The sequence below is a fragment of the Physcomitrium patens genome, chromosome 17 (assembly GCF_059467195.1).
Source record: "Physcomitrium patens ecotype Gransden chromosome 17, ASM5946719v1, whole genome shotgun sequence".
Lineage (NCBI taxonomy): Eukaryota > Viridiplantae > Streptophyta > Bryopsida > Funariales > Funariaceae > Physcomitrium > Physcomitrium patens.
The window spans coordinates 10,061,309-10,084,175 of record NC_143426.1 but is presented as its reverse complement, the minus strand read 5'-3'; the positions used below and the strand labels follow the sequence as shown (position 1 = coordinate 10,084,175).

Here is a 22,867-nt window from a genome sequence, read left to right as displayed (position 1 = left end):
GCTTCATAATTGATGACTTTTTGATAGCTTTATCCAAATGAATTCTATAAGAAATTCAACCTTATGAAATATCTAATCTATAGATAGATTATATCTTATTAACTACAAAAGTCCTAAAATGATAGGATTGGATAAGATTCTAATAATATTAAATATTATTTTGCTACTGTGACTTTCAAATGATATTTTTAGTGGTATTGTCTCATAAGTAACATTGCTTGAAGATAAAGGTTGATCATTTATTACTTCTACATGTATAGATTTTGGCTTTTGTATTAGAAGAATTTTATGAAATTTAAAAAATTCCTCATCTAAAAAACAAGCAAATGCTCCTGAATCTAATAAGGCATTTGTTTGAAGTTTTTGTGGACCAAGAAATAAAAGTATAGTAAAACAATGAGCAAATTGAATAAATAGAGAGGAACCTTGATAAACTTGAGGTATTGAAGTGTCTAATCATAACATCTTTATTATAGCTAGTCATCTTTATTTTCTTGAATAATTGTACTTTTAGTCCTACTTATACGTTCTTTATTTAGATAATTTCTAGATTTGTGGCCTCTTTCATTATAATATAGACATAGGCCTTATTCAAATTAATATTTCTTTTCCGTATTGTAAGAGGTTTAAATTATGTAAAACCAATTTGTATATCCTGAGCTCTAGAATGTAGAATTAATATATTTATTAAAGCAAAAAAGTACAAATTTTTAGTATGTTTCTTTTGTCAAAGTTCACAAGCGTTGATCTTGATGGTATTAAAATTATTGATTATTCTACTTCATAGCTTAGTGGATAGCTTTGTTGAGTGTTTGAGGATCAAATAATAATAATTATAGGTCTTTTGTATCATCTTTTAGTCTCCACTAGAATTAGCTCATAAGAGCTTATTCATCTCAATTGATATCACAAGCCAATTGTTTAAAATTAGATGCATAAATTAATACAAAATGTGATCCTTGATGTAATAAGCAAATCATTATTGTTGCCCATTAGATTTTCTCATGTTCTCTAAATGCCTCCATAAATGCTTCTAATAAAAATTAAAAGTTGTTCAAGATTAAAGATCTCTTCTCAAATAAAGGAACAAATCAAGATAAGGCTTGTCTTGTGAGTAAGGTTCTAACTAAATCTACCTGGGGCTCCTCTACCAAATAACGCTATCGTACTGAAATTACTTACAGTATGTAAAAATTAGTGAAAACATGTAATATGTTTATAAGTCTTAATGTGAGTTAGAATAGTTAGTATGTTAATTTAAAATGAATTGAAATAAGAAAAATTATTTGGAAGTTAATCTAGTTTGATCATAGAGTTTATATTATATAGGATTTAGATAGTTAGTATAAAGAAAAAGGGAAGGGAGGAGTTAAAAGATGAAAATATAACTAGAAGGAGGCTTATTGGGAAGGATGAAAGTAAGGCATGGTTGGATGAAGGCAAGGGGTGAAGAACTTCATCCCTATTGGTCGAATACCATGCCCAATGGGCTTTGAGGAGGCTGCCCGAGGCCATATTAGGAATTAGGGTTCCTCTTTCGAGGCCATTCGAGCTTTTGAGGCTAGAGTCAGAAGGTTTAGGATTTTGGGTATAATTTGGGTGAAGATTTTGTGTGATTTCGAGTTTTTATGGAAAAGATATGAATGTTCAAAGATAAGGTGTCAATTTTGTACCTACTGTCACTTCTTTTGGGCATCACATACGAATACGGAGAGCAACGGAAGATCGGCGACTGGATTTGGAGGGAACATTTTCTCGGCTACACATTCTACTTATTGTATAGTGAATTCTAAGATTGGGTGAAGGAGTTATGAGGCGTTGAAGACAGCACTTGTAATTTGAAGGCAGTAAGTATATCGTTTTGTTGCTAGTTATGGGTGAAGCCATATCTTGAGTTTCTGGACGAATTTTTAGCTCAAAATTTCCACAAGTGTGTGTAATTGGGTTAAGAAGCTTTAGATCAAAGTTTCATAGTATTTAAATAATTACTTTGTGAGATATGAAGGAAGTTGTACACGGGTGTAAAAAAGCTAGGGTTTGAAGCTACAGTTAGAGTTTTCAAGATATCACAAGATTCAAGACGAATTTACGGTTGAATTTTGGTGTGGTAGTTGCTAAAGATATATCAGTACTCCATGTAAAATTTGGAGTTGTTTAGACGGTTAGATCGTAAGTTATGAGCTGTTGAACTTCGGGAAAATTTCCTCATAAGGATATATAAGTTTTTTATAACACCTTATCAAGTATTTTGGTGTTCTTTGGATTTTAAGGCTTGTATATTGATGTAATTGCTCCAAAGGAGAGGAGTTTATATATATAAAATTGTTACCCTTATATTTCAAACTTGATTGAGTATTTAGTGACAGTTAGAAGCCCAGCGCTTTCTTCAGGCAAACTCTCTCTACCCCGACATATTTGGTGCTTCCACTGAGAGAGCCTTAAGGCACTAAAATTCTCAATAAGTTAGAATGGGGGATCAAGTTCCAGGGTTTGGATTACCAAGTGGAGTAGGTGCTCATGATTTATTCAGGGCATTTGCTCAATTTATGGAAGAAAGGCAACATGTGCATGGGGAGGATAAGAATACCACCAAAGCTTTACAAGTAGTGGTGGATAAGGTTGGGAGGTTTGATAGGAGGAACATCACTAAGTTCCTCAGGGTTTATACATGTGAAATGGAAGTGCATCAGGTTTCAAAAGTAAAGATGATTTCTACCTTTGATTTGGCAGTGGTACCAGAAATCAGAGAGAGGGTGCAAGAGTTGCATATTGAGACTATATCATGGAAGAAATTTGAAGAACTGTTGAAAGATGAGTTTTTTGAGGAGGATTCAGAAAGAAAGACAAAACAAACTTTTTTGGATTGGATTGAGCAAAGGCCAGGGAATCAAATGGCTCCCAATGAATTAATCAGGGAATTTGAGGCTAAGTTTGGACAGTTACCACGACAAGAGAGGCAGCTTTTGGAAACAAAGAAGACTGGATTGTTTTTACAAGCAGTTGATGAACATTTGGAGGATAAGCTACTCTTTTATCTAGCAGACAAGATATCTGAGAGTGGTTTTACTAATGATTGGAAGCTAGTAAAAGAGACAGTGGGGCTTTTGGCTAGGCAACAAAAGATTAAGACTCGTGGATTATTACCAAGGTTGGAGCCAATGCCTGCATCTCAAAATCTAATGCCACCTCAAAATGGAATCAAGACTGTTAAGGATGGTACTCTTGAAGAACTAATTAAGGGCATGCAGGACTTGAAGGTGGAAATGACTAAATTGAAGAAATTCCAGATGGCAAGCTCATCAAAGACAATTGAAGGCTCAAAGGGATTTATAGAAAGATGTATGTGGTGTGACAATCCAAACCGTAAGCGTGGTGAGTGTGATAGCTATAAGGCTGCAATCAAGGATGGTATTGTGTATTTCAAAGATGGCAGGATAAGACTCACAAGGTCAGATGAGCCTCTAAAGACTAATTTTGGGAAGGGTGGCATGAAAAAATTAGTAGAGGAGCAAACATCAAAGAATAGTGCCATAAAAGGGGAAGGAGCTGAGTCTTATTCTATTACAGTTGAACAAAAGGGAGTTAAGGCTCTTTCTTTGCCAACTAAAGGAGTCATGATGAGGGGAGCTGAAGCTATCAGAAAGAAAACTGGGTGGAATGATCTAGTTGATTCTATTAGCATTAAAGCATATTTGTGTGGAGACAAGCATGATGATGATATGCATGATGCTATGGTTGAAGAAAAAAGAGGTAGAACTATTCATGAAGAAGATGTTATTGAGCCTGAAAACAAGAAGAGGTCTCCAAGAAATAAAGAAGCTTCTAAGGAGCAAAAAACTGAGAAGGTATCTTCTTCTACTCATCATGGTAGTGCACCATTACCAAAAGAGTGGTGGGAGAAGGGCAAAGAAAAGGAGAAAGAAGATATAAGCAAACCTAAAGGTAAAACTCCTGCTTATAAACTTCAATTTGAGATTGAATTATCTACAGATATGAAGAGTATTTTAGAAGAGAAGATCTTGGATGCAAAGATTGAATTCACTCTAAGAGAGGCTCTAGGCATAGCCAAGAAGGATTTTCATGAATTAATCATCAATGTGATAAAGAGGAAGAGGCAAATGACAGCAGAAGCTATTATGGTAGAGGCATTGGATACTCGGGTAACTGTGGATGAAGAAGAAGATATAGGATAGGTATTTGCATAATTTGCAATGCCTGAAACTAGAAATAAGGTTGATATGGAAAACAAGGTTTCATTTAAACATGTTGAAGGTAAAAAAGAGCATCAAGTGGAATGCACACCTTTGGGATTTATAGGGATAAGGAAGGATGCACAAGAAGCAAGTGTTAATACTTGCTCCAAATGTGAAAATGAGGGAATAGAGAGTAGTAGTTATTCAGTTCCTTATTGGGCTACAGCTACTACAGAAACATATGTGAGATTAGGGGACTTTAAAGATCCAATTTTGGCCCTGGTTGATCATGGATCTGAAATCAACATCATGTCAAGGAAGATATATGAGAAGAATAAGTGGCCAATTGATATCAACCATGGTTGGGTAATCAGAGCTGCAAACAATCAAGAAGGTGATTTACATGGAGCTTGTCCAGTTGTAAAGACTAGAATTGGAGATGTAGAAGTGGAGCAAAATTTTTTTGTGCAAAATTCTGCTACATATCCGGTAATACTTGGTCAACCTTATATTACAGCTGCTAGAATGGAGACTAGAGTCTTGAATGATGGTTTACATTATGCCAGAATTCGGAGTTGGGATGGGAGAAAAGTTGTGCAATTTATTACTGTGAAACTTATCCATGAGAGACACAGAGAAACATTAAGAGGGATGCCCTTGGAGCCAAGAAATAACTTTGTGGATTTCTAAAAAGCACCCTTGTAAGATGGGGGCACATGGATGCAAATGATTCATCTACAAACCCCAGTGTAGATAGTATGAGTTTTGGATTTTTGAACTTATCTAATAATGGATTTATGAGTGTTCAAAAGGTTAAAGATTTAGATTCTATAAAAAAAAAAAAAAAAAAAAAAAAGTAAAGAAACAAGAGAAGAACTTAAAAAGAGTGGATTTAGTTTCAAGTGATGAAGCCATAGTTGGAGTAATAGAAGAAATAGGTTTGGAAGATGATTTGGTAAAGATTTTGGAGAATCTGGCTATAAACATAGATGGAGATGCTATAGTAGAAATATATTCAAGAAGGACTTATGAAGGATTAGAAAGGATGGTAGCAAATGGTGGACTTGCTACAAACTATGGGTTGAAGCATGAGGCTAGAGTACAAACTAAATATAAAACTGTGGCAAGAAAGATAAAACTTGTAGCTACACAATTACCAGTTGATAATATGGAGCATATTAAATAAGCAGTTATGGAGCCAAGTCTAAGAGAGAGGCGTCGAATTGGACATCAATTTACACAAGAATCATTAGCTAAGTTGAAGATTGGAGGGGGTGACTTCTTAACATCAACGGAGGAAGATATGTTTCAAGAAATGCTTATTAGACATGGTAAGGCATTTGCCTTAACTCCTGATGAAATCGGATGTGTGGATCCTAGTATTATAGTACCTATGGTAATCTTTACAGTGCCACATGTTCCATGGGATTTAAAGCCTATACCTATGCCTAGAGCTTTACTTCCAAAATTGATAGAATTATTAAAAGAGAAGGTGAAGATGGGTATTTTGGAACCTTCAATTGCTCCCTATTCAAATAGATGGTTCAGAGTACCCAAGAAGTCAGGGGCATTAAGGTTTATTCAGGATATGCAACCTGCAAACAGGGTGACTATTTGAAATATGGGATCAGGTCCCATAGTAGATGAAGTGGCTGAACAATTTGCAGGTCATACCATTTATTCTATTGGAGACTTATATTCTGGATATGACCAATTTCAATTGGCTAAAGAGAGTAGAGATTTAACTACCATGAAGACTCCTTTGGGTTTAATGAGGATGTGTACGCTACCTCAAGGTGCAACCAACTCAGTGGCTCATATGCAAAATGCTATGAACCAAATATTAAAAGAATTTGTGCCTGAGAAAACCATTCCATTTCTAGATGATATACCTATAAAAGGAGATAAAAAAGAAGACAAGGATGAGACTATGGAGGTTGAAGGTTGTAGAAAGTTTGTGAAGAAACATATTGAAGATGTGGCTCAGATATTGGAGAGATTGGAGTCAGTTAATCTCACGTTATCTTTGGAGAAATCAAGCTTTGGAGTTGATGAGATTCTAGTGGTGAGGCACATGTGTGGCAGGTATGATAGGAAACCAAACCCTGATAAGATTGATGCTATATCTAGAATTAAGGCTTGTAAAAATGTTACAGAAGCTAGAAGGTTTTTAGGAGCATGTGTATTCTATCACATTTGGGTGCCACACTTTGCCCATATCTCAGAGCTACTATATAAGTTATTAAGGAAGGGTAAGAAATTTGTATGGGAAGAAGAACAAGAAATAGCTATGGAAAATCTAAAAAAAATGTTGAGTTCACCACCTGTGCTTAAACAAGTGGATTATCAATATGAAAGACCAGTAGTTGTAACAGTGGATACAAGTCCTATAGCAATTGGATGGACTATTGGACAAAATGATGTAGAAGGAAGAAGATTTGCTATAAGGTTTGGAGCTAGGGTTCTTACAAAGAGACAAAGGGCTTATCCTCAAGTTAAAAGAGAGCTTTGGGGAGCGCTTACAGCATTAAAGGCTGAGAGGAATTATTTGATTGGAGCAAGTATGGTTTTGGAAACAGATTGTTTGCCATTACTTGGAATGATAATTAACTGTACTACTCCAGATATTGCCATGCTAAGATGGATAGCCTATATAAGGACATTAAACCCTGTTTTGGTACATATTACTGGTAAAGAGAACTTGGTGGCAGATATGTTGTCCAGAGTTAGATATACATTTGAAGAAGAGATGATGGCATATGAAAGAGGTGAAGATGAAGAAGAGAAGAATTATGGAAGTTCATTTGCTACTGGTGGAATGGATTTTGGTGACAAGGTTCAAAATTTCTATGAAGGTACGTATGAAGGCAAGTTGAAGGATATTGGAATTTATTTAAGCACAATGAAAAAACAAGAAGGGTGGATGGACAAAACCTTCAAAGATATTAGACACCAATCCTATGGTTATATACTCAGGGATGGATTTCTATGGAGGAGGCCAAAAAGAGGTGACAAAATCCCATTGAGAGTTATAGGAGATCTTGAAACTAAAATTAAGGTTTTAAGAGAATATCATGATACACTTTGGGCAGGACATAGAGGAGTTTGGGCCACATATACTAAGATCAAAGAAAGGTATTGGTGGAAGGGTTTATACAAAGATGTAGAAGACTTTGTGAGTTCATGCACAGAGTGCCAACTACAATCTAAGGTTAGGTATAGAGATGGATTACATCCTACTTATCCACCTTCTATACATTTTCAATGGGTAATTGATTTGGTAGCTATGCCTTCAGGATTATGGGGTATGAAATATTTGGTTTTAACAAGAGAAGAGTTATCAAACTATGTTGAAGGAAGGGCTTTGAGAACCAAGACCACGGAAGCAATATGCACGTTTATATTAGAAGACATCTTCAGCAGATATGGCTATATTGGGAGGATGAGAGCTGATAGAGGAGAATTGGATGCCATAGAAGCAAGAGATTTTTATCAAATAACGCTGTCGTACTGAAATTACTTACAGTATGTAAAAATTAGTGAAAACATGTAATATGTTTATAAGTCTTAATGTGAGTTAGAATAGTTAGTATGTTAATTTAAAATGAATTGAAATAAGAAAAATTATTTTGAAGTTAATCTAGTTTGATCATAGAGTTTATATTATATAGGATTTAGATAGTTAGTATAAAGAAAAAGGGAAGGGAGGAGTTAAAAGATGAAAATATAACTAGAAGGAGGCTTATTGGGAAGGATGAAAGTAAGGCATGGTTGGATGAAGGCAAGGGGTGAAGAACTTCATCCCTATTGGTCGAATACCATGCCCAATGGGCTTTGAGGAGGCTGCCCGAGGCCATATTAGGAATTAGGGTTCCTCTTTCGAGGCCATTCGAGCTTTTGAGGCTAGAGTCAGAAGGTTTAGGATTTTGGGTATAATTTGGGTGAAGATTTTGTGTGATTTCGAGTTTTTATGGAAAAGATATGAATGTTCAAAGATAAGGTGTCAATTTTGTACCTACTGTCACTTCTTTTGGGCATCACATACGAATACGGAGAGCAACGGAAGATCGGCGACTGGATTTGGAGGGAACATTTTCTTGGCTACACATTCTACTTACTGTATAGTGAATTCTAAGATTGGGTGAAGGAGTTATGAGGCGTTGAAGACAGCACTTGTAATTTGAAGGCAGTAAGTATATCGTTTTGTTGCTAGTTATGGGTGAAGCCATATCTTGAGTTTCTGGACGAATTTTTGGCTCAAAATTTCCACAAGTGTGTGTAATTGGGTTAAGAAGCTTTAGATCAAAGTTTCATAGTATTTAAATAATTACTTTGTGAGATATGAAGGAAGTTGTACACGGGTGTAAAAAAGCTAGGGTTTGAAGCTACAGTTAGAGTTTTCAAGATATCACAAGATTCAAGACGAATTTACGGTTGAATTTTGGTGTGGTAGTTGCTAAAGATATATCAGTACTCCATGTAAAATTTGGAGTTGTTTAGACGGTTAGATCGTAAGTTATGAGCTGTTGAACTTCGGGAAAATTTCCTCATAAGGATATATAAGTTTTTTATAACACCTTATCAAGTATTTTGGTGTTCTTTGGATTTTAAGGCTTGTATATTGATGTAATTGCTCCAAAGGAGAGGAGTTTATATATATAAAATTGTTACCCTTATATTTCAAACTTGATTGAGTATTTAGTGACAGTTAGAAGCCCAGCGCTTTCTTCAGGCAAACTCTCTCTACTCCGACAACGCTTAGATTGTAGAAAAGCTACAAATCAAATTTGGTTAAGAAACCCTCAAAATTTGAAGTTTGTACTATCAAACTACTTTAGAAGGTTAATTTGAACTCCTTATACTATTGGATAGGTATGTTTTCTTGTTGAGGTATAGGTGCCATATCTCCTTAGATGTAGAAGCTTAAAGAAGTGATTGCATTATAAGTTGAACTGCTCCAAGTCTTGCATCAACATAAAATCTTGCAAAAAATCTCTCAATTTCAGTAATTCTACAAGATAAAGTATTTAACATATTCATAATAGCTTCTAATTTGGACTTAGTAATTTCAACCATACTAACATCTTCTTGTCTAATCATCCTACAAGAAAAAAAAAAAAAAAAAAAAAAAAAAAAATCTAAACAATATCAGTTTAAAGGGAGATAATCTCCAACTTCTAAAGTACTCAGATGCATTCAAGAAGAAGAATAATCTACTCTTTGTTAAGAAGGATCAAGCTCTAATATTCATAAGAGGATAGTCTTGACAAACTATCATAGATATACTATACAAAAGATTGAACAAGAAATTAAACAGAAGAATTTTAACAAGAAATCTAGCATGAATTTGGACTAAACCAAATGAATATAAGATCAACACCAACTGAGGTGAGTTAGAGCTTGAAGAGACATATTATCAAGATTGAGAATTCCCTCAGCCTTGGCTCCAATATTTATTAGATATTAGAAAGTTTTTTGAGAAGTTCTCATATTACTTGGAAACAAAGCAACCTTAAGATCCTAATTGGACAACTTCCTTAATCCTCCTAAAAATTTTTAGAATCTCCTAAAATAATCTAAAAATCTTTTTAGAATCTTCTATTGAAATATTTTAAGAACCTTTTAGAATCTTCTATAGAAATATTCTAAAAAAAGAATTGAAACTTTTAAAAATCTAATAGAATATTTCTTAATTTTTTTTATTAGATGTCTATAATATTATATTATTATTTTAAAAATTAATAATAATATATTATTAAATAAATATTATAAAAATATTATTAGAATTACATGAAGTTATATTGCTATCATTAAATAACTTTATTATCAATAATATGTATATATTTTTTAAATTATATATAAAAGATGCATTAGAAAAAATTAGATATCTTTGTACATCAAATACTTGATAATTTACTATAGAAAAAATAAACACATTGTTAATAGATAAAATATTGATATATATTCAATTAGCATAAAATATAACTAAGTTTTTTGCTAAGTAAGAATCATCAAATATTTTTATAAACAAACTATCTCTTTTTACTCTAATACAACTTGTTAAATTAAACATGTGTTAATTTGTCAAAATCTAAAAGTTGCACTTACCATTGACTTCAAAATTTCTTTACTAATACTAATCTTTAATTGCTTAGCCAAAAAAAATTAAATTTTTTGTGCTTATCGTAATAAATCAATGCTTCACACTATTGTTGATAATTTAAACATTGCAACTTTGAAATTTGAACAAGCTTAGATAATAACTGAAAATTGATTTCTTTTGCCAATATAATTTTGTGGTAGTCTTGCTTTTGTCTATCAAAATATCTTAATAATTAAAAGAAAATTCTCTATTTTTAGGTATAAAAAAGAATATATTTTAAAAAAATTAATGAATTTTTAACTAAAAGGCATTATGCATATAAAAGAGTTTAAAGCATTGTAAAAGCTTTCTATTATTTAAATATGAAGCAATTGCCCTCATTTTGTAATTTTATAAAACAAGGTTGTTGTTATTGTATATTCTAAAGGATAAAAATGATATCTTAGAGATTTTTTTATTTTATAATTTTTAAAAATAAAGAAGCTTGCTTATGATACTTAAAAGGCTTCTAAAAGTTTTTGTTGTATTATTTAGCATATGTAAATCCTAATTATATATATAAAAAAATTAAATAAATTATAATCTTACTTTGAAATACATTCATTATTTTACATTATAGAAATAATCATCTTACAAATCTCACATCCTACAAATGTATTTCTTTATATAGATAAAAATGTATTTTATTTTATTCAAATCTTAAAAAAATTACTTTTCCATTTGTTTTATGAGCCTCCTTTTCAATTAATGTGTTGTTTAATTAAAATTACAAAAGTGCAGTTCAAGACGCATTTAGGGTTGAATAAATTATTTTTTATTTTACATATTGAAAAACCCAAAACTCAAAGTTTTATGTTCAATCCGAGGTCTCAGATTATATGTAGCCCATAGTAACAAACAAAGGCAAACACTTGTTGAGAAATGGTTTGTTTAATTTGAACAAACATAGACTATATCTTTTTTGATCAAAAGGGGTGTGGTAAGGAGAGAAGCACATTCTGAATTCCCTTCACTTTACTTTGAAAAGGAATGTGGGTCCCTGACGAGGTTTATCATTTTATGCACCAAACTTGGACGAGCAGTACAAATTTATAATGCTGTACATGTAGGAAAAGTTGCCACTTTGCCTCAGGGGTGGGTCCACGTCGGCACATTATTCACCCCTTTTAGTTGATCCGAAACTTCTATGTCTCCAATGTGTGACATCCACGTCAGATAATGACACTAAGAATACAAGGAACCTTACTTTGTGCAGTTGGAAGAGCACGACTAGGGGATGGTCCTTTTTTGTAATGATTCCTTTCATGCATTCCTGTATGTATGTATATGTATGTATATATATATATATATATATATATATATATATTTATATTTATATTTATATTACATGTTTGTTGTTCAGATGTCTTCCTTTGATTGACATAGCTAATAATTTATTCAAAAAATCACATTACATTATTCTTTGAGATCATTCAATCTTCTTTCTCCAAAAACTAATAAATGTGAATATTAAAAAGTTGAAGAAAATATGGTGGGGATAATGAAACCCATGATTTTAAAATATGAAATAACACAAAATCTCAGAACCATTGTAATTTCCTACTTGCCAATACAATGACTAACCTCTCCTCCAAACTCATTAGCTTTTATACTTTTTATGTACCACAGCCAGTAACAAAATTTTATTTGATATTATAATAACCTTAGGAAATATGTCTTTTTCCTTTTTACATTACTTTTTGCATTGATTTATGAAGAAATAAATAAAAAAAAATGCTGTGGCAAAAAGGCTACCACTAGTGTGAACATTTCCAAACACAGCATCATATGAAAATCACATTGCAAACTGTTTGCCTTCAGAAAATTTTCAATTATCAAATGATATATACATATATTAAAATTAATCAACAGTCATATCTTAATAAATTATATGATTATACTATACTTAAATTATATTTAAATTATATTACAGCTTTAAATATATAAATGTATAAATATATATATTTAAATTATATTGCAGCTTTATATATATATATTTAAATTCTGAATGTAAAGCTGTATTTTTCAATATACCAAATCATGCAATTTTAGAGGAGTTTGAACTTTTATTTTTGTAAGTGGACTAAAAATAGAATAATGGATGAGTGAAAGTTTCATGGAGTAGAAAGCCCAATGAGAAAGTTCCACTACAAAATTCACAAAAGAATAAAACTTTTTAACAGAATACAAGGAAGTTAAAACCTATTGTTTGGGAAAATAATTGAAAACATAAAAAGAGAATTCAAAAATCATTGATTCTACCTAAAGTTATTTTGTTGAGTTGTCTAATTTTATTTTTAATACTGTAAAAAATTGTGGATAAAGTAAAAGGTGATGAAGACAAGTGTATGTTGTTATTGAATGAATGATTTTTATTTATTTATTATTTTACTTTTTAATTTTTTTTCCTTTTTTTTCCCCCAAATCATGATATATCCAATACTTTGGATCAATTAGAAGAAAAAACAAATGTACAAAACAACTTAAGACCTTACATTTAGATCAAAGGCAAAACCAAGAGCAAAGAAGATCTATTAACTCTAGTAAATCTACATTAAAAATACTACTATGTCAACTAAAGGTGCACTCTCATGCACAATTAACCCACATTATGAAGCTCTTTAATTCTATCAAATATTCATGCCAACCCTCACTCTATGATATTCTAAACCATCTATTTCTATGTTCCATAAATGTTGATTTAACATTTGATTGTTTTTTCATTCTATTGCATTTTTTCTTCAATTAGATTTTCTCATGTTCAATAAAATTGTCCTATACCAATTTCTATTATTGTCCTATATTGTGTGGATGTCATTGTATAAGTAAGCTTCAAAATTATGCATAAAGACAGACCATGTAGAAGCAACCAAATTTTTAAAAATAAATTATAATTTAGTAAATTTTTGCATATAAAATTGATTAGTGTCCACAAAATATCACAAAAAAAAAAAAAAAAAAAAAAAAAAAAAATCACTAAAAATCACAAAAAGAATCATTATTTAGGTATAAGATAAAGACTCAAAAAAGTCTTCTCATTGGCCAATCAAGGGAATGAATACATGGCTGTACTAGCAAATTGCAAGTTTGTACTAGTCCTTATATATAAATAAAGGGAATGCTAAGTAGACCCAAGTTTTTTCTAAATCAATCCACACATCTTAACCATCATGAAAAAAATAATAATGATTTCTAGATTCATTTCCTCATTATTGGATTACCATATTCTTCATTAAGAGTGGGTCTACTTAGTAAAAGCATGGGTGTATTTAAATTCCCCCCAAAACAAAGAACATAAACAGTAGTCCACAACAACTCAATTCATATTTAATCACTTGCCTTCTTCCAAATTTTTTCGGATGCATTTGGACTCGACGCTGACACGGAGAAAAAACAAGGTAACCGGAAGGCACGGGCGATAGGGGTTCCTGTTATTATCGTCATCCGAGACAAAATAAATGCTCATGTGACGCAGAGAAACACACTCCTTTTGCTGTTTTTCAACCCCACTTTTCACAATTTCGCAGTCGCGTCAACGTACTTTTCCCCTCCCCCCAGACCCGACTCGATTCATTGCCGTTGCACTAACAACCATTGGGAACTCCATGTGCCCAACCCACCAGCAATAGTTTCGTCGCCAGCGTTCACCAAATTTCTCTCTCGCAAATTCACGGCACCGTGTTACCGAAATTAGACTTGAAGCCTGAGCGAAATTCCACGTCGCTGAGGTCAAGCGACCGTCGTCACCGCCATGAACCGGGGGGATCGAAAGCTGCTTCTGGATATGGAGATGCCGCAGCAAGGTGGCGGAGTCGTCGTCATGATGCTGGCAAGTGGAAGTCGGGAGAGAAATCGGGGTTGATCCACGATAGGTGCCATGTTTCGTCGTGAGCATGCTAGGATGTAGTCTTGATATAGATGAATTGTTCATGGGCCAGTCGGAGTAGGGTGTTTGGACTTTGAAGGACCCGGTGACCACGTCCCAGGTACGCCCCGCGGCCATTCATGACACACAATCTTGGGGAGGGAGGCGTGGCGTTGGAGATGTTAGGGGTGATCGGAGCTTAGTCTGCAGGGGTTGATTTCTGCGCTTATCTTTGCGTAAAGGAGGTGTGACTTTTGGACCTTGGTTGGCGATGTGGTGGAGGTTGTGTCAGAGTGGTGGTGCCGTTGCGAGATTGATCGGTGGTGGCGTTATTATTTGGGTGAAAGGAGGCCGTTTGCGAGAGGTTTAAAGTTGGGCTACTAATTGTTTTTAAAGCCCTTTCGAGAGAATTGCGTTCGCTAGAGTCAGGTATGGAGTCTTGCAAATCTTGAAGAATGGGTTGGTTTATCTTGTTGAGAGTTGCTACTGGTAGCATGGAATGACGTTTCTTTTCCAAGTTGAAGTGGGTTAATCGCGGGTTGCCCTTCCATGGGCTGCTCGGTGCGAGAGTTTAGCGCTGTTGATCATGTGTTTGTGGAGATCGATTCTTTCATTCCACGCTAAATGTAGTGGGAGAAGGCCGGCTAGAGTAGCCATTACTGTTAAAGTTACGTTTAAGATCATTGCCTTCAGAGAATTCTTAACTATCCGAAGGTAGACCAAAGGTAGAATCGCCGGGCAAGAAGTGGAGGTCGGTTTGTGGCTGAGACCTTCATTTGATGGTGCTTGTCTGATTTGGAATGAGGGTACTTTCGTTTCTTTGGGGTTTGGAGCTTGGGCTACTTCTTGGTGCGCATTCATGTTACGGCAGAGAACTTTACTAATCTGCAATTTTTTGAAGTTTGGTATAAACACGAATGTTAAATTGACTTGGCTCGTTTTCAGTACAAGCTTGTTACACTAGATTCAAGTCCACAAAAGCAGCCCCCACTTGAACAAAACACAAGTAGCAGCGACGTGAAGTTCTCGTTATCAACTATGTATGTAGTTTATGTCAACCCAATTCCTCTGATTGCAGTGGGATGATATGTATATATCAAGTTTTAGCCACAAAGTAGTCTACTTCAATCGGTCCGCACTGCTCCCCTCGTGCTCTCTCGAATGCATTACCTAGAGTTCGTTAGATACACCTTCGATGTTCATCTAACGCTCCCCTTGACACTTCTTGCACAGATTCGAGCACTGTAGAGACTTTTCACCATGCATAAAGTGTCTCCTCCACCTGATGGCTCATACTCTTCGTATGTTGCTACCCCGGCGAAGAGGCACAAGAGATGTTGGCCTATCTTCACCCTCGGGGCTGTGGTGGCAAACATCATTGTTCTTGTTGTTGTTATGTATGAAAACAATTGTCCTGCAAATATTGGCTATGGCCGGAAGTGTGTGCTGGGCTCTTCATTCAAGAGGATGTCGTTCCAGCCATGGAGCGAGAATCCTCTACTGGGACCCTCATCCGCGACGCTTCAGAAAATGGGCGGCCTGAGGACGGATCTGGTAGTAGACCAGAAACAAGGGTGGCGGTTGATGTCGTGTGTGTGGCTTCATGCCGGAGTCTTCCACCTTCTTGTTAACATGATTGCCCTCTTGGTCTTCGGCATAGAGCTCGAGAGGGACTTCGGGTTCATCAGGATTGGTCTACTCTACCTCATTTCTGGCCTTGGTGGCAGTCTTCTCTCTTCCCTGTTCAACCACAACGCCATCTCCGTCGGTGCATCTGGTGCCCTCTTCGGCCTCTTGGGGGCAACGACCTCTGAACTTATCACCAATTGGTCTCGCTACAGGAGTCGATGCTCTCAACTCTTCCAGCTCATCATCGTAACAGGCGTTAATCTCGCCATCGGTCTCCTCCCTCGTGTCGACAATTTCGCACACATTGGAGGCTTTGTCACCGGATTCCTGTTGGGCTTTATCCTTCTGATGAAGGAACAGTATCGCTACGTACAGCGTAGCACCCTTCTTGACCCTCGAATGGATCCACAACATGTTAAGCGATTTAAGACTTACCAATTTATCCTCCTCTTAGTCTCCCTCCTCCTTCTGATCGCTGGATTCGCTGGTGGATTCGTTGCTCTTTACAGCGGCGTCGACGCATACAATAGATGTAGCTGGTGTCATTATCTCAATTGTGTCCCATCCTCTCACTGGACTTGCGACAGTCAGTCAGGTTAAGTGTGCTTTCAAGTTGTATTCGCCCTTCCAGCTCCTTTGTTACCTTTTGCAATCACCAACGGGTGGGTGGTAACCAGCGTCGATGGTGTAAGTGCTAATTTGCAAATAGTATGGAATAATCACGCTCAAGAGGGAACGGTACAAAGGAGTTGCGATTGGTCTTTCGGACGGCAAGCGACTTGCTTTAGGTGAAGGGCAAACGTGTCCATCCACAGAGTTTAATGCACTTGAATTGTGGAGAAAATAACGAAAGGGTTAATTGTATTCTACATACACAATCAAGTTGGCAATGTCGAAAATGCCCACTATTTGTGATGCCTCTTACCGGCATGGGATTCAACCTGGTGTGCGGATATGGCTCATGTATTTGGTGAATTGCCCGTGATTATCCTATCGAGGCAAACTGAACCCAATGGATTCAACGTGAAGTATTCAAGTGAATTGTCCAACATTGTGATTTCTCATGACATGAGTTTGGCCACATCTAGACTAGTAGATTTGAAGTAGTAATTTTTAATTTTTGGTGTACAGATCTGGATAATAGTTATTAAAAAAAAAATCGTCCAAGTTGCCATTCTCAATTGTCTCATTTGTTTCTTTTAAGATTAATCTTCACTTCATACTTTGCGGCATTTTTCTATAAATACGGTCTGTCCAGGGTGCATTGAAAACTTTCGAGGTATTCAAACACGTTCGTTCTCTGCTCATGAAGTTTCTTGCCGCAATACACCCTCCGTGACGGTTCATGTTGCTCCTAAACGGATGTCTTGAGATCTATTTTGATGAATATTATTATAAAACCTGCGACATGTAGAAATTTAAGATGAATTCTCAGAGAAAAGGTAATCGACAACAGGCACCACCAAGTTGACTCTGACGCACATAGGAAATATGAACTGGCAGATTTCGTAGAGGAGATGCTATGTTCCTGCAAGCATTAATCTTCGTGCCCACTTCCCGTTTGCTGAATTCGCCCAGCAAAATCTCACAGCCGCATGAGCACACTACTTAAATCTCTTTGTCGCATATCCTTTTGTGTGATCTATGTCGTAATCTCCAGCCCTCTCTCCCACATTCTGGAAAACATTCCTTATAGGGACAGATATTTGACAAAATGGGATGTTAAGTTTGTTTTCTACGTTTCTTGCTTTAGAAAGAGATTATGTCAATGCTGCGGGGGCTATGTGATTCTTCTGGAACGTTGAATTCGGCCTTGGTCTTGGGGAAATTTGAGTAGATCCAATTCAAATTCTTTTCCTCTGCACAAATAAGTGGTGGTTGGTACCCAAGACATACTTATTTTTCTGCGGTTTTTTGAAATCGAACAGAGTTTCAAATTCTTGCACGCAATTTGGGCATTTCAATCAGTTTATCTGCATCTAAACGTCGGATTCTTCCTGTAGATCAGTGCGAGTGCTCTGTGGGCTACTGTCTCCATCACTGTCAGATACTTGGCATCCCCTCGGCTGCCGATATACATGTTGGACACAGTTTTCAACAAATTCATTTGCAACTGGCTTCACTTAGTCGTTGATCAATGACATAGTGGATTTTCAAACCCACTTAGAAAGCTCTTGGGCACCTCTTTGCCTTGCTAATGTGCGATGGAAAAGGAGATGCGTTGTTATCCGGTAGATGATTCAGATTCCACTGGATTCTTGCTCTTGTTGATCATTTCGTGACATAACGCATTTATGTTGCTGGAATCCGTGTCAATGAAAGCGACCTTGATTTCTTCCGCTGTTTTGCTTCAATTGTGTCTGTTTAGTAGATCGATCCACATACTTTGGACCTTAAACTATTGCAGTGGAAGAAAGATCGCTGTGGCAACGACATCGATGAGTTTCACCATGCAATCACGGGATGCGCTTTCAGTACACGAGATTGTCTTCATGGCGTTGGATTTTCGCGGAGCCTGCGAACCGGGATTTTAGGTAGATCCGGAAAAGTACTTAGCTGAAGTAACGACAAGAAAAAGAGTGGGATAGAATTACTCATGCAACTGCTTGAATACATTTAAGACTCATGGAGTGCAGGACAGTTAGCTTATCACAGGCAATAAAAGCTCCGAGGGCGCCCACAGACAAGTGCATCAAGAAACTGACGAGATTTGCCGAGACATTACTTTGACTACAGCAGCTTCTTCCAATGCCGAGAATGGAAATAAGCGAAGCTGCGAGGAGGAATTTTCCAATCAAATACCTCGTAAACCATTGCTCCGGAAAAATCTCAAGGATCCGGTAGAAGAATGTCAATTTCTTTTGCAGAAACTGAACGAAGAACAAAAAGATTTGGTGAATACTGAAAAGTATTTAATGCTTCGAGCCAACTTCTGGGCGCATTATTGTATATAATAATGGGTAAGACTTATTCACAACTTTGCTTTCAATAGATATTCCTGCAAGAGGGCACTTCCGTAGCGGCTCTGTTGGCATATACCCGAGAGAAAACGCCTTCAAGTCACAAAGAATACCTGACGGAAGCGGTACTGTCGTACTGTCATCCCCATTCTGTTTGAATATCGCGACCTTTTCCTCATTTACTCATACTCCATACCGATAAACTACAAGTCTAGTTCGAGTTTCTCATAGAGGTGATTCAATCAATTTATTTACCAGCCCTCCGAATTAGTAGTTGATACAAATAGATAGCTTCATGCGGTGTGTTGGCTACAAAGTTATTGCTAGTAGACGCTCCCGCCTCACACCACAGCCAAGCGTTGTGGATTTCAGAGTTCACAACTGAGTGCATCACCTGCTCTAAGAAATACTTACAATCTCCCCGAAATAAACTGACGGATTCTTCAATGGTGTTGCTTCCATGGCCTTAGGGTTTCCTCCAAACCACCACGTGGTATTTTCCTTTGGACAAAGTCACTGCTCACCATGCTTTGCTGCATCCGGATCAGTGCACGTGAATCATTTCCCCGTTGAAAACGTCCTGCGTCAAGAATCATGAGCATAGCATCGATTCACTACCACTTACCATTCTTTCAGATAATTGCGTGTGCTTAAGATAACAAGAGTTGATCGAGCATTCCAACAAAAAGGTCATGAACACCGAGAATTTGAATAAATCTGTGCATGAGGATTTGCTCTTTCGAGAAAGGGAAACGGCACTTCATCATTGTATGCACCGCGGATATGTCAAAGTTCATGGAAGTCAACGCCCCGCTGAGATTGGAAACACATTCTAAACACAAGCGTGAATTGAACCATATAGGAAATGATCCTCCAAGGGAGCAGATGACCGGTAATTTGTAAAGAGAATTCACCAGGCACCGGAAGTCAATGCACACGCATCAGGGAATTCGGTTTTACTTCCGACGCTTCCATCGGTAGCGGCGAAACAATGTCGATGATTTGCTCGGGCGTCTTAAATTAGACTTTGGCTCGAAATCTTTGGTATGATGGATTCGCTGTAGATGCGAAGATGCCGACACTTCACTTCATTCCGGCAAGCCATTTTTCGGCATTGATGCGTTGTTTCGGCATCAGAATTGTGTATTTATACTTTGCTTGAAAGATACGGTCGGTCAGGATCCGTTGAATACTGGGGGCATGCAAGTGGGGGTCCCGCAGGGTAGGCCACTACGCTACCGTTTTTTCTTCTCCGCTAGTGCGCGGGGAAGCGTGAAGGTTTCAAGTCTTTCTGCGTGGTTGCTCTAGCAGAAGGTAGGTTACTTTCCATAGTTCCCCTGCCCGGGGCACCAGCGACACTATTTTAAGGCCTTCATCTACCACATGCTAGCTCGATGACTTAGGTGGTAGCTTCTCCACTTCGAGGTTGTTTCGTAGCTTGGTGCGGAGGGAGTGTATGATTTTACTCGTATTCTTGGGAGGTGAGTGAGGATTTTAGCGGCATGGGCGTGTTGTTGCGATCTCTATGAGCTTCGGTCTGCAGGCCATCGGGCCAAGGTTTAAAACGATAAGGATGAGATTGAAGCTAGTGGTGAGAGTTTTGAGGGAGCTTGAATAGGTTGTGGTGGGTGTGGGGCGGAAGGAGGGGTTACACTAGAGGTCTTGAACTCGAGGATAGTATGAAGTTGGGTTGCCGACCAAGTTTGGCTTGAGCAGCACATGAAACCCTTTTAGGAGTTTCGGGGACTTCTTGGGAAAAAGGTGAGAAGATCGCCGCTGTGAGGAGAAGGTGTGGTATTGTACGATCGAGGCTTCTTGAGGGGCAGTCACGATGAACAATTTTCTGAACAACCCGCTCGGGAAGGCCAAGAACTATGTTGATCTCAAGAAGGACGCCCGCAGGGGTGACATTGAGATGGGGGACACGGCGGGGTCCGGGGGTGAGTCCGAGGTTGACATGACACAGTTCTTTGAAGAAGTGGGAGTGATTAAGAGCGAGATGGACAAAATCAAGCAATTGCTGGAAAAAGTGAAGGCTGCTAACGAAGAAAGCAGGATAGTGCACAAGGCACAGGCCATGAAAGCTTTGCGGTCCCGTATGGACGCAGACATCGCGCAAGTGACTAAGATTGCCAAATCTATCAAGCTGAAGCTCGAGGACCTTGACAGAGCTAACGCCGCAAACAGGAGAGTGAGAGGGTGCGAGGAGGGAACACCTACGGACAGGACCCGAACATCCATCACGGGCACGCTGAGAAAGAAGCTTAAGGATCTCATGGGGGAATTTCAAACCCTTAGGCAGAAAATGATGGAAGAATATAAGGAGACTGTGGAACGGAGGTGAGCATTACTTTCATTGTTTCTTTTACCTGCTACAAGAGTGTCTTGTATGTTGTCTTCAACGTATGGTTTTAGTCCTAGGGTTGTTGGGAGCATTCTAATTAGCTGTTTGTGCTTGTTTAGCCTTCCTTCGTCAACCCATCGATTATTCACAAGTTATGAACATAGTATCACATGCCTTTCATTTAATTGAAGCTAAGTGGACTCAATATCCACAATAAGTGGCGCAGCTTGTGAGTTGTATTGGTGATACTATGCATTGTTCGAATTTGTTAAAGTAGGGGTCGTGGATTGGTCTTAAGTCTTACCGTTGAACTCAGTATTGAAATCAAGTCCTTTGCTTAGGCAGAAAAAACTGTGCTTGTAGAGTTTGCTCACAATTCCGCCTAAAATATCTTGTTCAAAACAGACCAAGACTTTGTTAGATTAAATTGATGCATTAAGTCTTGATTCTACTAACAATCAAGACTGGAGAAGCTGTTTTCTCGATGAAATGTATGGCCCAGTTAGCTAATCTCCTGCCTATAATGTCTGCCTCACAAGAAGGTTGTTGGGTTTTGTTCAAGAATGCTAATCAAGACTTGCATTTCTCTGGGACAATGCAGATATTACACAGTAACTGGTGAGCATGCGGATGATGACACTATAGAACATATCATTGAAACTGGGAACAGTGAGACGTTTCTTCAAAAGGCAATTCAGGAGCAAGGACGCGGTCAAGTATTGGAGACAATAAAAGAAATTCAAGAACGGCACGATGCCGTAAAGGACATAGAGAGGAACCTAATTGAGTTGCATTCAATTTTTATGGACATGGCAACATTGGTTGAGGCCCAAGGAGAGCAATTGAATAACATTGAATCACACGTGAACAAGGCGTCATCATTTATAGACCGAGGAACGCAGCAACTGAAAATAGCCAAAGACCACCAAAGAAACACCAGGAAGTGGATGTGCATCGGCATTGCGTTGGTCATTATTTTGATCCTGATCATTTTACTTCCGATCTTGAAATCTGTAGGTGCCTTTGACCGCAGTGCACCGCCACCTAAATGAGTTTATCTTACCAGACGTATCAAAATGAATTTTAGAGCTGGAGATTTCTGTCGATGCTTGTCCAGGATCTTGGAAGGCTTTCTCAAGAATCATAGAGCTCAAAGATTACGAGGAAAGTGAAGTTAGAGGCCTCATTGCAGTAGAAGAAAGAGCTCAAGGACCCAGTTATGTTTGTACGATATTGCTGTGATCATATATATAGTTCACTTAGCCTCTTTTTTGATTGCCTTGTACTCACTAACCTACACGCATGTAATGAAAGCGTGTTGATACCGGAACCAGTAAGTAAAGTAGCATCTGCGTAACGTGAATGCTAGTTACATTTGACGAAAATGTTTGACCAGGTTTGTAAAACTATTGTGTTTGCATATAAGGTTGTACCGTTGTGTTTAATCTGTACCTCTCACGGATTGAGAGTGGTAATGCAAACATTGTGTACCCATGTTTCTAAACTTCGTTTCTCAGGCTGACAGATCTATGCTGTCGAAATTTGTGTACATACAAATCAACAAGTAGCTAACCCTGTTTAGGTGTTGCGTTCTGCAATTTTGGCTAACAATAGTTTTATTTTTTATTTTTTATCAAGCAAGCAATTTTAGCTTCCGACTTATGTATTCTGTTGAAAAGAGGAAAATATTCCACCATTTTTATCGTGTTACTTTTGCATGCGTCTGAAACAAAG

General features: G+C 37.2%; 2 protein-coding genes across 3 annotated transcripts; both read left to right on the top strand.

The window, feature by feature from the left end:
- The first annotated feature begins 13,832 nt into the window (after positions 1-13,832).
- On the top strand, positions 13,833-17,010 carry LOC112294479 (RHOMBOID-like protein 1). Of its 2 annotated transcripts, XM_024544946.3 has the most exons (3): positions 13,939-14,629; positions 15,146-15,240; positions 15,434-17,010. In XM_024544946.3, the coding sequence occupies exon 3, from the start codon at positions 15,461-15,463 to the stop codon at positions 16,427-16,429; it is 969 nt and encodes a 322-aa protein (XP_024400714.1). In that variant the 5' UTR covers positions 13,939-14,629; positions 15,146-15,240; positions 15,434-15,460; the 3' UTR covers positions 16,430-17,010. The 2 variants fall into 2 exon arrangements, with proteins under 2 accessions (XP_024400713.1, XP_024400714.1); XM_024544945.3 differs by lacking the exon at positions 15,146-15,240 and having other exon boundaries at positions 13,833-14,629.
- A 3,320-nt stretch (positions 17,011-20,330) lies between these two features.
- LOC112294480 (syntaxin-124) lies at positions 20,331-22,518 on the top strand. Its single transcript, XM_024544947.3, has 2 exons — positions 20,331-21,129; positions 21,735-22,518. The coding sequence occupies exons 1-2, from the start codon at positions 20,621-20,623 to the stop codon at positions 22,183-22,185; spliced, it is 960 nt and encodes a 319-aa protein (XP_024400715.1). The 5' UTR covers positions 20,331-20,620; the 3' UTR covers positions 22,186-22,518.
- Positions 22,519-22,867: the final 349 nt, after the last annotated feature.

What these genes read in the sequence shown, in the direction of transcription:
- LOC112294479 (XM_024544945.3), top strand. Translation starts at nt 15,461, where the DNA reads ATGCATAAAGTGTCTCCTCCACCTGATGGCTCATACTCTTCGTATGTT.
- LOC112294480 (XM_024544947.3), top strand. Translation starts at nt 20,621, where the DNA reads ATGAACAATTTTCTGAACAACCCGCTCGGGAAGGCCAAGAACTATGTT. An exon ending in AAGGAGACTGTGGAACGGAG is followed by an intron (nt 21,130 to 21,734) that starts GTGAGCATTACT and finishes GGGACAATGCAG; the next exon opens with ATATTACACAGTAACTGGTG.